We start from the raw sequence: 21,500 nt of genomic DNA on the forward strand, positions 1-21,500 counted from the left end.
TAAGTTTTATATTTAATCTTATTTATTTATATTTAATTTCCTTTCATTTTCTTTTTTTGTAATAAAAATAATACAATCCAAGTGCAATGGCTGAAACCACTATTACGTCCGCCATGTTTGCCTCTCTGAATAACACTGACATGTGGATGGCCCGCTCTTAGTTTGCCGAGCATTTGAACGAGCCTCCGATCCGTGGCGTGCGGCCAACATGTGGATCCACCTTTAGATGATTCTGAATCCAGTTGAATGTGTGAGGTACTCTATATAAGAAGGCCTCGACAATGGGTGTTCATACAGATTAGTTAGCTGGTTATGAGATGAATGGACAGATTGAGTCATGCGGGAACTAGCCGTAATTCCTCGAAGGATGGAAACTTCGCTCTGCGGGGTACGAGCCTGTAGTAGAGTAAGTTTTGGTACGAGCGGTTGGTCCTTGCAGGAATGAAACTTCACACTAGGAGTATTCATGATGTGTTAAATGTAAAATGTTTTATTTGGCGGTAAGATTTCCCGCTAACAGTCATGACAAAGGCTAGAAATTCTGGCCAAAACGTTGGTATGATTAATTAAGTTATTTCAACTTATGTGTGTTATATTTTGACCGCACTCCCCAACCATCTTCTCCTCGTACGAATTAGGTATATATTTACGAAATATTGTAGGTTTGAAAATATTATTTGGGTGATTCTACAAAAAATGTCACTTCTAATGGTCCTGCAAATGGTTGTGAATTATCAATTAATTTTTCACTGTTATTTTTTTTTCATACTTCTTTATTATATCCATTTTAAAAATTTTAAAAAAATACTAACATTTCTTCGGAAACAATTTCTTTTTGTACTCTCGAACCCCAAGATATACCATATTATTACCACCACTCATTACAAAATCAATTTCAGTTAGAACATGTTAAACTAAAGATCATGAATACCTCTACTATAGGTAACGAGCCTGCTGTCGCGAAAGGAATCGTTAGTCCTACAGGTATGAGCCGTAGGTCCTTACGATAGGAAGAAATAGGTTTAGGGTGGGGGAGAGTTCCAGAGAAAGTAGAGTAAATAAAAGTCAATACACATTTCCAAAAAATAGCGCTAGAATCTATTTATTCACTATGTAAATCAGTACTCACTGCCTCATAAGGAGGAGAATCCCCTGAAGGGGATATTCGCACTGAAATGTTTTTTGTTTCTTACCCTCCTAAGACTTTATTTATTAACAAATACAATATATAACACACAATTTATTTTTCAAAAATTCTTTAACTGTTTTTAAGCAATGCACTGAAGTCTCACAATTTCAGCTTAGTTAACTCTCTGGACTATTAAACGCAATCGAGAGATGAAAGACGTTCGCTTTTAGTGGATCAGAAGATTCTATTGTAATATTTATTGATTCTAATAATAAATTTATGGTTACTACAATATATAGCATGGTTATTAATTTGTATATTAGAAGTATTTACAAGAAATATACATTTCAATAAATGGATGTTAGCCTGATGAGTGTAGTTCTCGTTGAGGCAGTTAGGTTCACGATGTCAGATATTAACGGTTTTTGCTGCTGTAGTATTTACCATTCTTCAATGAATGGTTATTGTCACTGGATATCTAAGGAAGAAAGATATCTTCCTCTATTTCAAATAAGAGTATAAATAATTCACCTCTAAATAAAATACTGCCAAAATTTATTTCTTATACTATAGCTTCATAACCCCAGTCAATATTGATTAAAGATAGGGTTTTTCGCGATACTTTATATTATAAGGCTTTGAAGTAAAGTAGAAAAGAGAGGTAGAATAAATCGTTCTTCTGGAGGTCGTACCATTTACGAACTTACATCAAAATAGTTTAATGGTCTTCATATGAAGATGGCTTTTGAACTGCTTCGTTCAAGACTTACACACAAGACTTGTAACTCAAGTAACCTTCACTGACAAGTTCTGCAGATTTAACATTGTGTGGATTTCTTTTTAGGATAAGAGATCATGTGGAGTTCAATATGAAATAAATAAATATCTCTCAGTGTTCATTGTCAAGTTTGGTGTTGGTAATTTTTAATGGCCGGGGGTTCCAAAAGATACAAGAAAGACAGTAATTATGGTTAGTGGTGCACTTAAAAATTTTATTATTTTGGTTTTCGTCAAATATATTTTAATTCTTTATGAATTGTAGCAGAAAGGAAAGGAAAAAGGAAAAAGAAGGAAGATGAAGAAGAAGTATTTGATGAAGATACTCTGACTGATGTAAACGTTGAAGGTAGTTCATAAAGTTAATATATTTTATCAATTTTTAGTTTATAATTAGTCTTTTATGATTTAGGTTCTATGACAGAAAGATTTTTGTAATATTTAGTTGGGTGTAGGGTAAATAGCTTCTGTGTTAAGTATTCATTTTTTAGAAACTAATATATTTAATAAAATTGTTTTGAAGCCAACCTCTCCTTCCTCCATCTTTAGGTACACTAGAACTATTTGTCTTCTATTTGAATTATGATATTCTTATTACATTACATCTCTCCCTGCTTAGTATTTCATATTTTATGTAAAACTACTATTGTATTACAATTAAGTTTATGTTAAAAAATTTTTAAGTATTTAAAAAGTAAGGATAGTCCTCATTTCACTCCATCGTTGCAGAACTCTAAAAGTATCTTTTTGTCCATTATATCCTTGTAAGCAGGGAATAAGTGGTCATCTTTCTTAAAAATGGTGAACCACTGCTTACTTAACCATATTAAAAATACCTAATTTACATTTTTTTTTTTTTAAACTTGCTTGTAAGTTTATGTTTATGGCTATGTTTTCAGATGGGGTACCTGATGCAGCTAAAAAAAATGTAGAAACAACTGATGTAGGTCTGGAAGATGAATTTGGAGCCAAAGATTACAGAAAACAACTGACACTTAAAAATGATTATGCTAATAGGCCACTCTATGTGGTAAATATTGATTTATCTCTATGTTTTATTGTGAAAGACCAAGTTTTTAAGATTATATAATCACAGATTTAGCAGGCTCAATCAGGTTTCGTTATGTACTTTCCCTTTCTAATGATTCTTGATAATGATGAAAAATCCCATCTACTTCAATTTTCAGTACAGATACACACTGTAAGTTAGTCTCTCACAAAGAAACACATTCTTTTATTTATTTGTTCAGGATTTATAATTTGAAGCAGAGGGTCTGTAATGAATATTTTGAAAGGTCGCAACTGCAACTATGCACAGCGCAGTTATTTTTTAAAAAACTGAAAACTGAGGATGCATGAAAGTTCTGAGCTCCCGGATTTATTCAGAATAATTGACAGATTTACTCCATAAATTAACAGATCGAGCCCCACCTAAACTATCTGTTCATGTACTTTCATCTGTTCGCAAGAGGTGCTTTGTAGTTCTCAAATCTATTAAGAATGGGATGTATTACTTCATTATCCCTTTTGTGATATGAACCACTAAGATAATTAAAATATAAGGGGTCAATACTACTGACTGAATTATATATACTAACAATGTGCTATTCCCATTATTATTAATTATTATTTTTATGTTCATTACTAACAGCTACGATTTTATTTCATGCTAAATTCATGCCAGAATCTCCTTTTAGAAAAGTTCCTCAGAGTAGTATGATTGATCTATATTCTTTTTTGCAGTGGTTGCTAAACTGTTGGAGTACCGCAAGTAATGCCACTATCTCAAAATATTCCAAAAAAAAAAATTGGAATATTGAATGATCCAGTTTTGAGATAACGCACGAACTAGGCACGGGCCAGACCTAAATTCAATGATAGCCACCATGGCTGTACTCATGGGATACTCATCATGGTTGTTTCATTTTCCCCATACCTAATTCTCTAACACTGCTAAATACAATACGATATTAGATAAATCCTGAGCTCTTTTTTTATTAATCCTGTAGTGTTTATCATATAGTATCTTACTGTTTGGACAAAACTGCGTTAAGATTAGTCTAAATGAGTTACTATTTCACCACCAACATAAGATTTTTTTCTGTTGGTGCTTCACAATTACCTATTGAAGGAATTGTTAATATTTTCCTTAAGTAAAATGCTATGGTATTATCATCACTAATAAATATTGTGAATATTATTTTATACAGAGTTCTTTAATAATTTTATCCAATCAATAGCATAATCAAAAATAGAGTGAATAAAGTGTTAAGATATCTACTATAATCTGTCAGTTTGATGGTGTGTGAAAATTATATGAATTATTAGTTAGGGAACAGTTCTGCTGATTTTCATATTTGATGGCTCCCATGATCATCTGCTAGATCTTCTGACTGTTTTGAAAAAAGTTGAGCTCTAAATACTGATAATGATTGTATCAAATATGTTAAGCCTGTCCACCTATACTTATGTAACAATTTTTTGGGGCTTTTAAGGCTCAAATTACACAGTCATATTCCAAGAATGTTTAAAACAATTCAAGCTCAAAACATTGAAAAAAAATACTGTAATGAACATCTTTAGTCTCTCCATTTCTCATAATGTAATGCTTTTTTGAAGGAACGGATTAACTTATTTCAAATTTTCATGTCTAAAATTATTTAGTGAGATCCCACAAATGTTTTAAAATGATTTGAGGTCAAAATACCAAAACAAAAAAACCCATTCCAATGTGTTTAGTTTATACAGTTGATGGTATGTAACAGTCATCATAAGTTTGACAGATCAAATTACTCAGTGATATCTTATGATGAATATTTTGAAACTATTTGAGCTCAAAATAGGAAGTATTTTTTTTATTATAAATTAATAATCTCCACTTTTTGTTTGTTTCCCCGGAATGTCGTGGGCCCAGGATATTAAACGTTTAAGAAATAATGGATGGATTAGGCTCAGGTCTAACCTGGCTCAAATTTATTTTAGAGAAGAAGGTTTGATATATAATGCAAGAGTTCTAGCAGGAGTAAACTGGTCTTTATTTATTTTCTCTTTATGGCATTGTTGAGATATCCTGAGGGATTACTTTGAGCTATGTTCCCTAACCTTCTTTCTTTTTGATTGTGAGATATCAATTCATGAGTTATTTTATATTGCCTTTTTGTAGTACTATTGGCTATATTAAAGAACATATGCTGCTAAATTTGTCTGCTATTGTGCAATTATTTAATGAGTTACAACCTAGGTTCAGCTACACATATTTTTATAGTTAAAACAGATTTTTCAGAATTTTAGCCTTATCAAGGAAAAATATAATATCTACTTCATGTTATTTAATTTTAGAATTAGAACTATTAATGTTTTACAGTAAACTTATCATCTCCAAGTGCAATAAATATTTATTTACAGGATTTGTCCAATATTTTACTTAGTTAATGATGTATTTGATCGTATTACATTATGAACAATAGTATATGTTTTTCTGTTATATGCTCCTTGGCATATAGGATTCTCTTTGTTCTTACTTATGAAATTTAGAACAGATCATAATATCATCACTTACTATTAACGGTTTTTATATTTTAATATTTAAAAAACACAACTTTCACTTGCCACCCTGCTTGTAATAGAAAATAATTCTTGCACATTTCAGAACTGATATTTTTATATTGTTCACTGTAACAATAATTTTCTGAATGAGCCTTCCTGTTGATAAATTGAATTACTCCAATCACAACAACTCGCAGCAAAGTACATTTAGATTCAATAATCCTTTAACTGAATGGCTGAAGTGTAGATTAAGTTAAATTAAAGAATTATTTAATATCTACAAGTAAACATTATCAGGTGGTGAAACCGTAAGACCTTTTATCGTTTTCATATTTTTTTATCATTTACCATTACTTTCTACATTAATTTTTTTTAAATCATTATTGGTTTTCCAACGATATGCAACACCTCTTTAGTACTACTATTGTTTCCAGAAATGTTTTCAATCTGGAAAAATATATTTCCTCATATCTCCTGAAGTTAATTATCAATTCCTTTTATAGTTGATATTTTTCTGTTTTTTAATACTAGTAAAACTGTGGAATGATTAATTATTTCAAACAAACAAAATTGAAAGTCCTTTAGAGGAAGCCATTTTAGAAATTCGGCATTAATGTTTTGTCAGACTAATACAATGAAGATAAGACCTAGTTGGTATTAAAGATTTAACTGTTCATTGATATACTGAGTATTACCAAAACCGTTTAAGCCATTTTTGAGAAATTAAAAAAAAAATATGAAAAATTGATTCTATAATGTGCCACTTCTGGCCATTAGATTTTAACAAAAAAGTTAAAATATAGGCATATATCTGTCTTAAATATGTAATTTCAATTTCGTACAACTTTTCATTTCTGAGTTAGGCAAACCACACACCAGCTATTTTGCAAGACTTGGTTATTTTGACTTAAGGGATCTCAAAACATGTTTTGCCTTCAAAAACTGAAAATCAAAATTTTTCTGGACTGTAATATTTTTCCTTACTATATATTTTATCTATAGGTAAGTAAAAGTAATTCACGGTATATTTATTTTGAAAATTATTCCTATTTTATATTTGAAATCCAATAGTTTACTCTTTAGAAATTCTTTTTATTTATTTAAGTTTACCATTAGATCTGTTATTTTTTTGGCATAGTATTAAATTGATAATTTGTTATCAACAGAAAGTGCCTGAGGATACTTGTTAACTATTCAATAATGAATCATGGAGGTCTTGTTTATGATATGATATGAATACAGTTTGATTAGAGTGCCTTTATTTGTTTTAACTTAAATTTTAATGCATTTATTGTGTTAAAAATCCAAGGATATGCTAAATGGCTTGGGCCAAGAGGTGTCCTTCACTAAACATTGTTACTGAAGTACATATTGTTTTTTAATTTTTGTATTTATTTTTAGGGTCCTAATGGACATATTTTTCTTGAATCATTTTCCCCAGTTTATAAGCATGCTCATGATTTCTTAATAGCAATAGCTGAACCGGTTTGTCGCCCAGAGCATATTCATGAGGTACTTTATTTTATTTTTATATTCAATATTTATTGTAAAAACATCGATCTATTATTTAATTGCTATAATTTTTTAGTATAAGCTAACTGCTTATTCATTGTATGCAGCTGTTAGCGTAGGTTTAGAGACCAATGATATCATTGAATATTTGAAAAGACTGAGCAAAACAACGATTCCAAGTGGAATTGAAGAATTTATTAAACTGTGTACACTTTCATACGGAAAGGTTTGTTTACTATATTTATTTTACATTATGTTTGCAATTTCTTCCAATAAATAATGTTTGTACTTAGGTGAAACTAGTTCTGAAGCATAACAAGTATTTTATCGAGTCACCATTTCCGGACGTTCTTCAAAAATTGTTAAAGGATCCTGTTATACAAGAATGTAGACTGCGTCGGGATGCTGAATTGATAACCCAAATTGATGAAAAGAAAACAGCTCCCTCTGTAAGTGTACTTCATATTTCTTAGTAATGATGTCTTTGTCTTGAATAAATAAAATGAATCAATCTTATTTTAGCCCATGCAGGCCTATAAATGACACACACTAAACTCTTTACCCTGACTAAATCCATCAATATTCTCTGAAAATTTGATTGTGTTTTTTGCCAGGATTTGGAGCAGTCACCCAGTACAGAAAAAAAGTCTACCCACTTGACTATATCTCTCCCCGCACTTGCATTATTATAATTAAGAATGTTAGCCAAAGTTTTATGTCTATATATCATTTTATACTTTTCATTTAATCTACGCTCTATATTTATATCCTAATTGGCATTAATCTTATTTTTTAATAAATATTTAATGTCAAGATGAATATCATCCCATTATTATAAAGAAGATAATAGTTGTTAGCTATTATTTTTGTTTTTTTTTACTACACCGCCAACTATTTCCTCATAATTTGTAATACAGTAATATATATATTACTATATTACCAATTATGAGGAAATGGTTGGCGGTGCAGTCAAAAGTAACCAAAAAAATAGTTAACAACTATTATATATATCATCCTAGTATGTTGGTAATTATTTTTAGATGTTAGTTTTAAAGCTTTAACAGGTAAATGCGGTAAATGTGACTCAAAATGCACTTTTCAATCAAATCAAATCAATCTGATTTTCAAATATTTTCTTCGACTTCCTCTCAACTGATGTCTTCAACTCTCCTCCTGCTCTTTTTACTCCTTTTCTCCCTTCTACTTCTCATTCCTCCCCATTTCTGATCTACGTTTTTCTCATTGGTCCATTTACGCTTCCACTCTCTTTTATTTATCGTCAAGAGGGAATGGGCAGGTCATTGGCCTTTCAGTCCTTGATGGGTGGCACTCTTTTGGTGTGCAAATTTCCTGAATTGAGGAAGCTTTTCTCTTTGACAGAGGTCATCGCCTTTGGCCAGGGATTTTAATGTGCCCAGGTGTGAGCACCTAGCCATAAGGGCTACCTGGGTTCCCCTACTTACACGGTTAGCAGTCTCGGGTGTGTGTGCCCCGGTCCACAGCTGGTATCTATATATATATATATTACTTTTAATGTCAATGACCCAGGCGGTTCCTTTGGTATCAACCCCTATCAGGTCTGACATGCTGACAAAATAACTTACATTAGTCTCCTTTCTCCCAGCTGGTGCCTCTCATACATATCAATATATTTAATTACAAATTTTATTTCATTTTTATAGTTCGGTGCTAAACCTGCTAATGCTCCTGAGCAAACTGAAATAACAACTACAGACACTGTCCCAGAAGACATCTCTGATTTTTACTCTAAAATGGATAAAGCGGATGAAGAAGATGATGAAGATGCTCATAAGAGTACTGTTTCATTCGAAGTTAATCAGGTAATAACATTGCATTTTTCTGTTTGGTATTGTAGTATATTGTAATATCTGCTTATGTCCACTGACAATGGACATACTAATACTTATTCATTTTTTTCATTATTCTGTGAAACTAAGAATTTGATTAATCTCTTTAATTGTTAATTTTTTTAAAGCATCTATATTTAATTTTACAGTGTTGAAATAATAATCAGAATTTTCTAATTTTTACTTTCCTTTTCAGAATTTTTTGTGATTTTTTCCATTTCTTACATCATATTAAATATGTAGAAAGTTAGCTTAAATGTTATTTTTATTTACTGGAAGATTGTTGATTGACTGTGTGTATAGATGAATGGAATATGGTCTGGCTGCGGTCAAAAAAATTCAAATAGTAAATGGGTATACTATTTGAGTTTTTTTGACCGCACCCGGACCATATTCCATTCATTTATTTTTATTTACACAATCCAAAGGGATTGAAAAAAAAAATGTTTAAAAGATCTTAAAGTGAAGTATTAGTTCCATTTTCACCTTTTGGCCGCCATTTAATTATTTTGTGATTATGAAGAGGTTCATGAAATTGTACTTACTTCTTGGTTATTATGAAGTATTCATATGTATTTCATGAACTATTCATATCTTTAATGCATTGTTTATAATCTGGTGGTTCTGATATAGATAGAGAGGTACTAACTAGCAGTGTGCCTTTTGGTTCTTTGTATCAATCCTATTCTCTCTCTCAATCAATTGTAGGATTTATTGTAGATATACCTGTAGTTTGATATGCACCATTTAAGCTTATCTACATTGCAGGAAAAAATAGAAGTAATACAAAAAAGATGTATCGAACTCGAGTATCCCCTCCTGGCTGAGTATGATTTTCGCAATGATACAGTTAATCAGGACATAAAGTAAGTTATCTTATTATATATAGTGCATACTTACATAAAAAAAATGCATTTATTAAAAGAACTGTACCACTGTTGGCAAAATATAGATTTGTAGCATTACCATTTTCCCTCTGACATATACTCTTAGATCTATCTCTAGTTAGCCAAGATAAAGGTTACTTTTTTGGTGGAAATTTGGATTGAACTGGTGATATCAATAATTATTAAGTTGGAAACTATTGTAATTGCTTGGGTTATATTAAAGAAAGCAAATTTTCATTTTTTTTTTTTTCTTTTTATTAAAGAGATTATTGCAAATAACTATAATATTTGCCCAACTTTGGTAGGAATTCATTCTTAAATTGATAAAACTTTTTATTATTAGTCAAAGTCTTATTTATTTTGATTCTGTATCTTCTATTCTTAGCATAGACTTGAAACCTTCAGCTGTCTTAAGACCTTATCAGGAAAAGAGTTTGAGGAAAATGTTTGGAAATGGTCGAGCCAGATCTGGAGTTATTGTATTACCTTGTGGTAAGAATAAAGTTATGAAATTAATTATAAAGAAAAGTTATTTATTAAAAGAATAATAATAGTTTGTATGATCTTCTTTTTTGAGAAGTTATGTGTTTTAAAAAGTATAGTTTATCACCAATTAAACTACAAGGATAAGTCAATATTTATCCGCAATGTAGTGATAATTTTGTTTATGTTGGTATCACTGTCGTTTTGCGTTGATGATGCATGCTATATTCATTTGTTTTTATGCCTGTGCGAGTTTCAAGCTGCTAGGTTAGTTTCGTTATCGCTGTAATGGTGTTAATCATGGCTGCTCTGCTTTCTATTTGCACCAAAGAAGAACAATGTTCTGTAATCCATTTTTTGTGGTCGGAAGGTGTAGCAGGGGCCGAAATTCATCAAAGACTTTCAGTATAGTATGGGACAGTGTTTTGCCACAACGGAGTGTCAATGAATGGGCTGAAAAATTCAAAAATGGTCGTACAAGTGGTCCGCACGATGAAGGAGCCAGACGACCATTTACAGCCACAAATGAAGAAAGCATTGAACGTTCACATGAAATGGTGCTCTTAGACAGATAAATATCTATTGAGGAAGTGGCACCTCGTCTGCAAATTAGTCATGGTTCTGCCTACGAAATCATCCACAACAGACTTGGGTTTTATAAAGTTTGTGCAAGATGGGTCCCAAAACAACTCACACAGTTGCATAAACAAACGTGCTTGGACACCTTCCAAAAACATTTGGATCACTATGGTAACAAACGGGACAACTTCTTAGGCAGGATTATTACTGGAATATGGATCTATAATACGAGCCAGAGTGTAAACATCTAAATTCCCCATGCAAGAAAAAGTTCAAGACCCAACCGTCTGCAGGAAAACTGATGCTTATGATTTTTTGGGACTCACAAGGTACAGAACTGAAACATCATGAGGAAAGGGGCACAACAATAAACAGTGTATGTTTGATGAGATGCTTACTGCCAAGCTACATGCAATTTGAAACAAACGTCGAGGACTGTTCTCAATAGGTGTTATGTTGTTGCACAATAATGCCTATCCGCATACTGCTGAAATGCTCCAGAAACTGAATTTTGAATTACTAGCTCATCCTCCATATAGTCCTAATCTTGTCACTTCTGACTATCACATTTTTGGTCCACTCAAAGATGCAATATGGAACTGTCGATTTACCTTGGACGAAGCAATGAAAGTAGCAGTGCATTCTTCGCTCGCAGCTCAACCAAAAACATTCTTTTATGAGGGCATCATGAAGCTTGTACAACGATGGACCTAGTGCATTGAAAAGCAAGGGGACTATGTCGAAAAAAGATGTACCTGTAAGTTTAATATTTGATTTCAATCAAATTTTATAACTATATTGCGGATAATAATTGACTTACCCTTGTATCTTATATTTATCTTGAAGATTTAGCACATGATGCTAATTAATTTGATCTGTTAAGATGTTAATCTGGTTGACAATTTTCTTAGTTGATTTTCTTAATCAGGTATTTCCATGTTGTATTCCCTTTTGTGTTGTTCATTAAAACAGTTGAGTTAGTTAAATACTATTACAGCAGTAATGTTAATTATTGTTTGATACTCTAAATTATGTATTTTAAATTATACTTCATTTTGAGCTTAAAGTATAAGATTAACTATCACAGCTTTTTTCAAGCTGTTGTTGTATACTTATGACGAGCACTAACTGCTAATAATCTTTAAAATTTACATAAACAATATGAAACAAATATCTCACATTAATCTATAAATAAAAATATTCCTGATTTCGTACATCAGTAGTGTGTCATCTGCATTCATCAACATATTAACTTTTTTCATCATTCATTATTTTACCTTGTAAATACCTAACTAGTTTGCTAATGAAAATTGAATTGGGCTTAACAAACAACTTTATCTCATACCAACTTTTGTACTGAACTATTTTGGAGTTTTGTCTTTAATTTTGTTAGTATAAAATTTCATTACCTTTATTATTAGACTTTTTATTTTAAACTTATTAGGTGCTGGGAAAAGTTTAGTAGGTGTCACAGCTTGTTGTACAGTACGTAAAAGAGCTCTTGTATTATGCAACTCCGGAGTGTCTGTAGAGCAGTGGAAACAACAGTTTAAAATGTGGTCTACAGGTTAGTTACTTCTTTCTTTTTTGTTTTTGTTTCTATTTGATTTACAATTTAAATTTATTTCTAGCTGATGATAGCATGATTTGTCGATTTACTTCTGAAGCTAAGGATAAACCAATGGGCTGTGGTATACTTGTCACGACCTATTCTATGATAACTCACACTCAAAAGAGATCTTGGGAAGCAGAACAAACAATGAAATGGCTTCAAACTCAAGAATGGGGCATTATGGTTCTGGATGGTATGCTTTAGTGTTATTACTTCTTTTTAAAGTGAATCAATTATTTTTTTGTTATGTCTTTATTAATATTAACGGTATATCTTAATTAAAGACTTTTATTTAGTTTTACTACTATCAATCAAATCTTGTATTGGAACATTAGCTCACTTCTAATTATTTGGTAAAGCTGAAATTTGCTACATTTACATAAAATTAGTAATAAATCAATGAAGGTAGAGTTACCCTTCCATAAATACTAACTAATAAACATCTCTAAGAAATCGTTAACAGGGTTATAGAGGTACAAGTAACTTTCCAATTACTGATTTTAATTTTTGTCCTAAACACATGAATTAGTACTTAGTTTATCTTAATTCATACTTGTGATGTTTGTTTTTAGTATTGGTCTTAAAATATTTTGACTAATTTATTTATGTTTTTAGAGGTACATACCATTCCTGCGAAAATGTTCAGAAGAGTATTAACCATTGTTCAATCTCACTGCAAACTTGGTCTGACTGCCACTCTGCTCAGAGAAGATGACAAAATAGCAGATTTAAATTTCTTGATCGGTCCAAAGTTATTTGAAGCAAATTGGTTAGAACTGCAATCTCGTGGTTACATAGCCAGGGTCCAGTGTGCTGAAGTTTGGTGTCCCATGACCCCAGAATTCTATAAAGAGTATTTACAGTGTCGTACTTCAAAGAAACTGGTATGTCACTGAAAGTGTTTGTACAATTTAAGTAGAGATTATAGTATACAATAGTACATCCGTTTCATCTTTGCAATTGTTAAAAATTATACTGTTGGGATTATTAAAGTTGTGTACATTACTTTATTCTATCCTATGTTGTACTTTTGATAAATAGTCAATTCTTGGTTAAGGGGAGTGTTTCCTTATTAACCACTCCCAAGGGAAGATAACTCTTATATATCAATATAACCAAGTTTATAGTTTACATTTGATAAAAGTCATTAATAAGAAATAGTGTAATCAATAATGAAATAAGTTATTAATATTCTATTCATGAAAAACACCATTATTTTAGTTGCTGTATGTCATGAATCCAAACAAGTTCAGAGCTGCTCAATTTTTGATTCGATACCATGAAAAAAGAGGTGATAAAACTATTGTCTTCTCAGATAACGTTTTTGCGCTTAAACATTATGCAATAAAAATGAATAAACCATATATTTATGGACCAACATCTCAGGTAAGGTTCTATTTGCATTTCAATCCCATTAACTTAACATTCTTACTCTTTGAAATTTGAATGAGCTTTTAAATTCATTGAGTGATAATAACTATTTTTCTTTCCCTTCCTTATTTGTATCTTACAGTGGTGAGGGACCATATTGCTTCCCACTATGTTTAGAGTGTCCATTTGTTCATTCTTAAATTTTTAGTTTGTATGCATCCATGTTAAAATGTTTTTGTATATTTCATCCAAAATTTGGACTAAAATGTTATGATTCTACCTTTAACCCTTAAAGGAGAAGATTGCTAATAAACTTTAGACTCTACACAGAACCTCGGGAAACCAATTGAAGGTAATATGTACATGCAACCTCCTGGAATTTTCTTCCCATATCCATCCCCCAATCCTCATCCATTCCTTGCTTTAAACAACACCTATTTCTTCACTTATTACATAACCAATCCTTCGTAACAATGTATATTATATAGCCATGTATTGATCACCATTATAAATTGTAATTTAACCTAATGTTTCAATGTAATTTTAACCTGCATCCTAAAACTTTCTTAAGTTTTGCCCTGACAAATAATCTTATTTTGTGAACTATGTATTTATTTTTAAAAAATAGTCATTTTCCATTATTATTCACTTTATCATCAAGATAAAATTCAGGTATTCATTTACATTTGACACACAGTTACTTGTTGCCTGATTTGCTATTCAAAATAAAATAAATATTAATTTATTTATGTAGATAAGAACATTGAGAAACAAGAGACCCATTTTAATTTTGTTGTCAAATGGGGAAAGGTTTTTTTTTTTTCCGGCCAAGATTCCCATTGGAGTCCTATACTGCTTGGGAAAAGGTTAAATATTTTATATAAAATATTCACTAAATTATCTATCCTTTTTAATCTAGGGTGTATCATCATACCTTGAAATTTTAAAAGTTATATTTCACTCATTATTACTATTTTAGAATGAAAGAATCCAGATCCTCCAGAATTTTAAGTTCAATCCAAAAGTAAACACAATATTTGTGAGCAAAGTTGCTGATACATCGTTTGATTTACCTGAAGCTAATGTATTGATACAAATTTCTTCTCACGGTGGGTCAAGGAGACAAGAAGCACAACGTCTTGGTAGGATTCTCAGGGCAAAGAAAGGTAAGTTTGATTATAAATTGTTATTAACTTTTAATTATTTGTTTAATTTTGTCTAAACATACTTGTAATGGCTACTTTTTATAATCATGGAATTATATCTTGCTCTAAATAAAGAAATTAAACATTAATTAGAATTGTGTAATTAATTACACATTTCTTGTGTAATATACGTGACAGTGCTTATATTAAATATATTTATATATAGGATGGTTAACTGAAATATACCCTTGTTGAGCTCAATGGATGCAAGTAAACATTCAGTTTTAATGTTACAGTAGAAAAGTAATAACAAGAAAAATATTATTACAGTTTAGTCCTGACTATCCAAAATGATTGGAAACAGGCCATGTCATATTAATAAATTTTTGGATCAAGCGAAATCTTTCTTAAAATGAACTTATATGATTTCATATGTGATTACATAAATATTATACATCTGATTACACAGTTAGTTTTATTAGGTTTGTCTAAGTATGGTTTAAAGTTGGAAGGTAATGGGTGATAATAAAGATAAATGGTGCCTAATGTAGCAGTGTAAGTTGTTCTTGATCAGGAGACAATTTGAATCAGTTTTAAACAGGTTAAAAAGAAATATTCCTGGTTGTGAGGACGCAAATGAAAACTGATGTATATCGTTGGTTGTGGGATGACACTGGGCTGGGCCGTCCGTGGCTCAGGCAGTCCCATGATATGAAAAATGACTCCCTACCGTGATTAGAATAGGTTGGTCACCTCCAGATTACATTAGTTTTATTGTAACCAAAGTTCTTTTTGGCTCCAAAAGATATACCCTAATTTTTATTATCAGTACTCTACTTTATTAGATTCTGACTTTAATTCACAAATAAACTGTAGTTTATTTTGCAATAGTATTTTTTGTACTAATCAACTATGAAAATTCGCATTGACTGTTCAAAAAACACCGACATGAACAATCCATTAAAATTGTTTGTGAAATAAACACTTGAGTTTTTCAAATTCTAATTTAATTATTTTACTCAGGAAATTTTTTTAAACTGATCCCAATATTGTAAAAAAAAAAAAAAAATTCAGACGAGTTCGAACCCTCATGGTCTGGTTAATCAACAAACCTTAATAATTTACTCTATACAATTCTTCCACCTTAAGAAATAGTTGAGGAGGCATTCTTTAATTTTAATATTTCTTCCTCAGTGATTAAATAGTATTTCCAATTTTTTTTTTCAGTTGATTTGCGAGTGTAAATGTCTCTTAGCTTCATTAAACCCTTAATAATTAAAGGTTATCTTTGAATGACTATTTTGTGTAACTCTTAGTTATGTTAAAGTCATCATCATTAATTTATATCTACTTATTTGTTATTTTAATTTAACAGGAGCTATTGCTGAAGAGTACAATGCTTTCTTTTATACATTGGTTTCCCAAGATACTATAGAGATGGGCTATTCCAGGAAAAGACAAAGATTTCTGGTTAATCAAGGTTATTCATACAAAGTCATCACTAGACTAGCTGGCATGGATGAGGTATAATGCTATCAATATACGTAGATATATGTTTTAAATTACAGATAGGATATTTAAATTATTGAAAATAGAGTAGTGTTCAAAACTTTATCTAATTTATTAGGTCCCTATGGTTCAGGTATTAATATTTGTAGTGATTTTATCAATAACAGTTATAGTGATGGGTTCTGACATGTTTTAATACTTAAAATGAATGATCATCAAATTATCACTGTTTTACATGTATTTATTTTATTTTTAACTGACACTGGTAGTCGTCCTTCCAATTTGTAGGAAATATAATTTTTTTTTTATTTAGTTCTGAAATTATTCCAGCAATATAAAACTTGTTATTTTATTCTTTCAGTTGAGTTCATAAGTTAACTACTTATTCTTTACCCTTATTAACCCTAATGTTCATTATGAATATTGTATGTTATAATTTTTCAACTGATATAATAAATAAACTATTTTAATTTTCAGATGAGGCCAAATTCTGTTTAAACTCTTATTTTGTTTTGATAACGATGTCCTTTGTATCTCATGGAACATTATTCCAATATTCTTCGCTATATTATCACTGAATTATAAACTGTAATGTGGTTTAAGTAGCATGTTATAATTTAAGTAACATTAGTTACATAAGAAAAAGTAATGAAATAAAAAATTGTAACATACATTATTCTAGCCTATGATTCAATAACACAATTTTTTAACCGTTGAAAACATTTCTCCTCCTATAAATATTGTTTTGTTCTGGTTTATCAAGTTATTATTATCATTGTTAATAATTTTGTAGGTAATGAACATTTTTAATTTTCCCTTTAGGATCAGGATTTGCTTTACAAGACTCGAGATGAACAAGGATTGCTTCTCCAGCAGGTTCTGGCTGCTTCCGATATAGATTGTGATGAAGAACGAGTTCCTGGCGACCCATCTTCTCATGGTGGTCGTTTTGGAGCCAGGAGGGCCCATGGATCCATGGCATCAATGTCAGGAGCTGATGATGCTGTTTACATGGAGTACAAAAGACCTGCCAGTAAACATCCTCTTTTTAAGAAATTCAGAGGATAGTGGAAATTACTATTTTGCTAACACATATCTTTTTTTGTAATCAATTATTTTTAATAATTACATGTATATTCTCTGTAAATACTTCAGTGTTAGATAGATATTGATGTTTATAAAAATGAATTACCTGTCAAAAATGATTTTATTTTATAATGTTTTTATTTTTCAAGTTTCAAAGCCTGTACAATGTGCAAATATACTATGTACATGTTTATATTTTTATTCTTCTATGTATTTTATCTAAGAATTTGAATTCAGAAATATTAACATATAGATTTGGGTGTGGTAAAAAACAGCAGTATTTTCTTTTCTTAAACATGAAAACGACTGAGTGATACCGCTTCTTTATTTTCCTAAATGAATATCAGATAAGTTAATGCAGAAACCAAAGAAGATTCATAGTGATAGTAGTGAGAAGATTTTGCAATAACTATATCAACTATCATCAAATCATAAACTCATGAAATTTTCCAAACCTAAGCCAGAGTAACTGTCACTATTCCACTTTCAAGGTGGAAGTGTAGTTTTCAGGAGTTACTGCAATCTCTCTTTTGAAATATTAATTTTGATTTTGTTTAAATTTCAAGGTTTTACTTTTTTTTAATGTGTAGTATTGCTTTTGCATGTCTGGCTATTTAACTACAATATACAAACTATAAACTTCAAATTCTCATTACCACCACTAAATTATTGTCAGTTACTTAGCTGCCAATCTTACATGGAATACTGAAAGCAGACAGATAGGACTAACATCTACCTAGAACTTAATTAGAAATATTGCAAAGAGTGAATTGATAGATTAATAGTTTATTATAAACTTGCTAATGGACCATGTGTAACAAAAATAATAAATGGAATATAGTGATGCGGTCAAATAAAACTCAAATAGTAATAACTTAAATAGTTATTACTATTTGAGTTTTATTTGACAGGACCCGGACCTTATTCCATCTATTAATAGTTAATTTTTTTTATTGATTTGTTTAACAGTATATATTAATGTCATTGAATGAGATCCCAGTTTTTAAAGAACTATATTAATACTATGATCTGCAATTCCTATACAAGAAAAATGACTCTCAAATTCAAACTTTATTAGTTTTTACAAGGTTACTCCATCCTCTTTGATGACTTGTAATGTCAAAATATAACACACATAAGTTAAAATAAATTATTTAATCATGCCAACGTTTCGTTCAGAACTTCTAGCCTTTATTAGGGTTGTTCGCTTGAAATCTGACTGTGCCAAGTGACTTGGCGGTAACATTTCAAGCTAACAGTATACACAATACAGTAACAAAACATAACCATCTCGATCTGTTTCAAACACTAACTGTTCAATCTAATCAATAAAAAAAAAATCCACCTTTATATATCACTACCACGAACTGTAGGATTGGCCACTCCTTCACTACTGTAAGCGCAGTCAATTCACTTCCTTGCTAGTAAACCTTACTGCACACATATTTATTGAATATACATAGTCGAGGCCTTCTGATATAGAGTACCTTACAACTTTAATCAGAGCTGGACTAATCAATTATACACAGCCACCTCCACATTGGTTCTTCATAGCCTTGTACTAGCAGGTACCTTTAGGTTTCAACCAACTTTTTCAATAATAAATGAGTAAGAAAGCAGGATTTATGCATGGGATTCCATATGCAAGGTTCCCCTTGATAACACATCAAAAAGTGGAGCATTTCTTCATTTGACCACTTTACCATTTTTATACATACCAAGTAGTTAAACTTATAAAATAAGTGTACAAACACCAACTAATTAAGTTTAATTTAAAAGTTAAACTTATTAAATAAGTGTACAAACACCAACTAATTAAGTTCAACTTAATAAATAAGTGTACAAACACCAAAACTTTGAATTAAAAATAACAAAACTTATGAAAAGTGACTGCACACAGATGACAGCTCTCAGTTGCAATTAAAGAACAATGGTGGAGACACTACACGAGCGCCCTCATGAACCCCTTTGATCTGTGTCCAAAAAGCGACTCTCGACGGCTCGGCAATGAGCCTAGGTCAACTAAGTCAAGCCACCCATCCACATGCTCGCGTATGTCTGAGTTCGCCATGTAGAGGCCCCTTTAAATGTAATAGACGTCTTGAAGTATAATTTGTCCAAAAATATGAAACGATAAAACTCGAATCAAATTTATTTTCTTGAATATTTCAAAGTAACCGAAGTCTATGATACAATCTATAAAATGCGTCAAATATAGAATTAAAAAAAAAACTTTTTTGATTAAATGTCATGATTTATGACTTGTGAATTATGAATCTTATGATCATACCCTGTCCTGAATTGAAATTACCGCTCAAGATTCCATCCCTTCCCTTATCTACGCATTTATTTAGGATTCTTTGCCAATCAGCGTAGAACATCCTTCCCCATGCTTCTAGTGTTTTGTATTAGTTCATGAATGATCTCTTTCCCACTTTTATTTGGAAACTTGTAACCATAATCGGTGAACATATTTCTTTTGATGAAATTTCCGTCAGGGAATCTGAAATATAGTCATACATTTACCGTAATACTTTTCTTTTTTACTTCTCTAGTATCCAGAATGTTAACTTTGTACTTTTTCATTCCTTCCCATGTTTAAACTTTTTTCCCGTCAGTGTCATAATATTCTAGTTTCCTATTACTATATCCAATTATGTTCTTACAAACCTTTTCTGTACCTATTTTTAAAGCTTTAAATCAATGATACTTCTCTGTGAGTGATTGGCCTAAATGAGATGGCACGGTTATAATAGTGCAACTGGCCTCCTAAAATCCCTAGAAGAAAAGATGGGTAGAAGTATGGGAAGTGAAAATTAAGGTGCGATGTAGTGAAGTAAAAAAAAAATATTTTCTCCTTATAAAGTGGGTGGGAAAATCAAAAAAAGTATGTACTCACCATGTATAGGGGCCTCTACATGTTGGCCGAGCTATGACGAACTCAGACATACGCGAGCATGTAGATGGGTGGCTTGGCTTGGTTGGCCTAGGCTCGTTGCCGAGCCGTTGAGAGTCGGTTTTTTGGCCATAGATCAAAGGGGTTCGTGAGAGCGCTCGTGTAGCATCTACACCATTGTTCTTTGTCTAGTTGCAACTGAGAGCTGTTAGGAGGTTAAAGGTGTTTGTTGGTACTTTTTATAATAAGTTTTATATTTAATCTTATTTATTTATATTTAATTTCCTTACCAAGTGCAATGGCTGAAACTACTAGTACGTCCACCATGCTTGCCTCTGTGAATATTACTGACATGTGGATGGTCCGCTCTTTGTTTGCCGAGCATTTGTACGAGCCTCCGATCTGTGGCGAGCGGCCAACATGTGGATCCACCTTAAGAAACAAGGGACAAAGATGAGAGTAGTTATATGTTTTCTAAAACGAAAACATACGATTGACTCTGTATCTAGGTATGACTCGTAGAATGCCTTCGCCGCTAAAAATGTACTAATATCTTTGCTACGGGCTACAAAATAGATATTGAAATATGATAAAGTCGTAAGGATCAATGGTAAAGAAATCAAACTATTCTTGACAAAGGAGTTTAACAGGGAGACATTCTTAGTATTATTCAACATCTTAGTGTATGAGGAGACCTATATTACATGTAAACATATAACACTAAGACCTGTTAAAGAAACATGGGAGTCCTTATAAAGTGCAAACGATACAGTCTTAATCGTTAGCATTTAGGAGAGACTTTACAATGTAGATCTCAGAAGAGAAAAACAAGGATAGACAATGTCCGGAAGGAAAGTAATTGAAAGCGATTAGAAATGTCTCAATTGAAGACAATAATGGAAAATAAGCAACTTAATGGTTTGAAAATGTTTATCGAATGAATGAAGATAAAGAGAAGTCAGGTTAACAATGGAAGCTAGACCAACAGGTAAAAGACTAAACGGCTGCCCAAGGATCTCCTTTTAAAAATATATCCAATGAACTGGGAAAATAGAGGAAAACCCCTCAGACATGAACCAACTGAGCTACTTAAAATTTTA

At 31.3% G+C, this 21,500-nt stretch overlaps 1 protein-coding gene across 2 annotated transcripts; it reads left to right on the forward strand.

The window, feature by feature from the left end:
- The first annotated feature begins 1,918 nt into the window (after nucleotides 1–1,918).
- Nucleotides 1,919–17,705, forward strand: hay (ATP-dependent DNA helicase hay). Of its 2 annotated transcripts, none has more exons than XM_014424104.3 (16): nucleotides 1,919–2,099; nucleotides 2,172–2,255; nucleotides 2,806–2,936; nucleotides 6,854–6,964; nucleotides 7,041–7,190; nucleotides 7,258–7,413; nucleotides 8,647–8,805; nucleotides 9,601–9,698; nucleotides 10,105–10,211; nucleotides 12,226–12,348; nucleotides 12,413–12,586; nucleotides 13,009–13,277; nucleotides 13,615–13,779; nucleotides 14,744–14,930; nucleotides 16,285–16,433; nucleotides 17,241–17,705. In XM_014424104.3, exons 1-16 carry the CDS (start codon nucleotides 2,057–2,059, stop codon nucleotides 17,484–17,486), a joined length of 2,352 nt encoding a protein of 783 aa, XP_014279590.1. In that variant the 5' UTR covers nucleotides 1,919–2,056; the 3' UTR covers nucleotides 17,487–17,705. The 2 variants fall into 2 exon arrangements, with proteins under 2 accessions (XP_014279590.1, XP_024214027.1); XM_024358259.2 differs by having other exon boundaries at nucleotides 2,175–2,255.
- Nucleotides 17,706–21,500: the final 3,795 nt, after the last annotated feature.

This window comes from Halyomorpha halys, unplaced genomic scaffold (assembly GCF_000696795.3).
Source record: "Halyomorpha halys isolate HHAL.00 unplaced genomic scaffold, Hhal_1.1 Scaffold453.1, whole genome shotgun sequence".
Classification (NCBI taxonomy): Eukaryota; Metazoa; Arthropoda; class Insecta; order Hemiptera; family Pentatomidae; genus Halyomorpha; species Halyomorpha halys.

Bases quoted from the DNA above. Each gene is read 5' to 3' on its own strand.
- hay (XM_014424104.3), top strand. From the start codon at position 2,057: ATGGCCGGGGGTTCCAAAAGATACAAGAAAGACAGTAATTATG. The intron at 2,100-2,171 runs GTTAGTGGTGCA...TATGAATTGTAG, and splicing joins CAAGAAAGACAGTAATTATG to CAGAAAGGAAAGGAAAAAGG. The intron at 14,931-16,284 runs GTAAGTTTGATT...TTAATTTAACAG, and splicing joins GATTCTCAGGGCAAAGAAAG to GAGCTATTGCTGAAGAGTAC.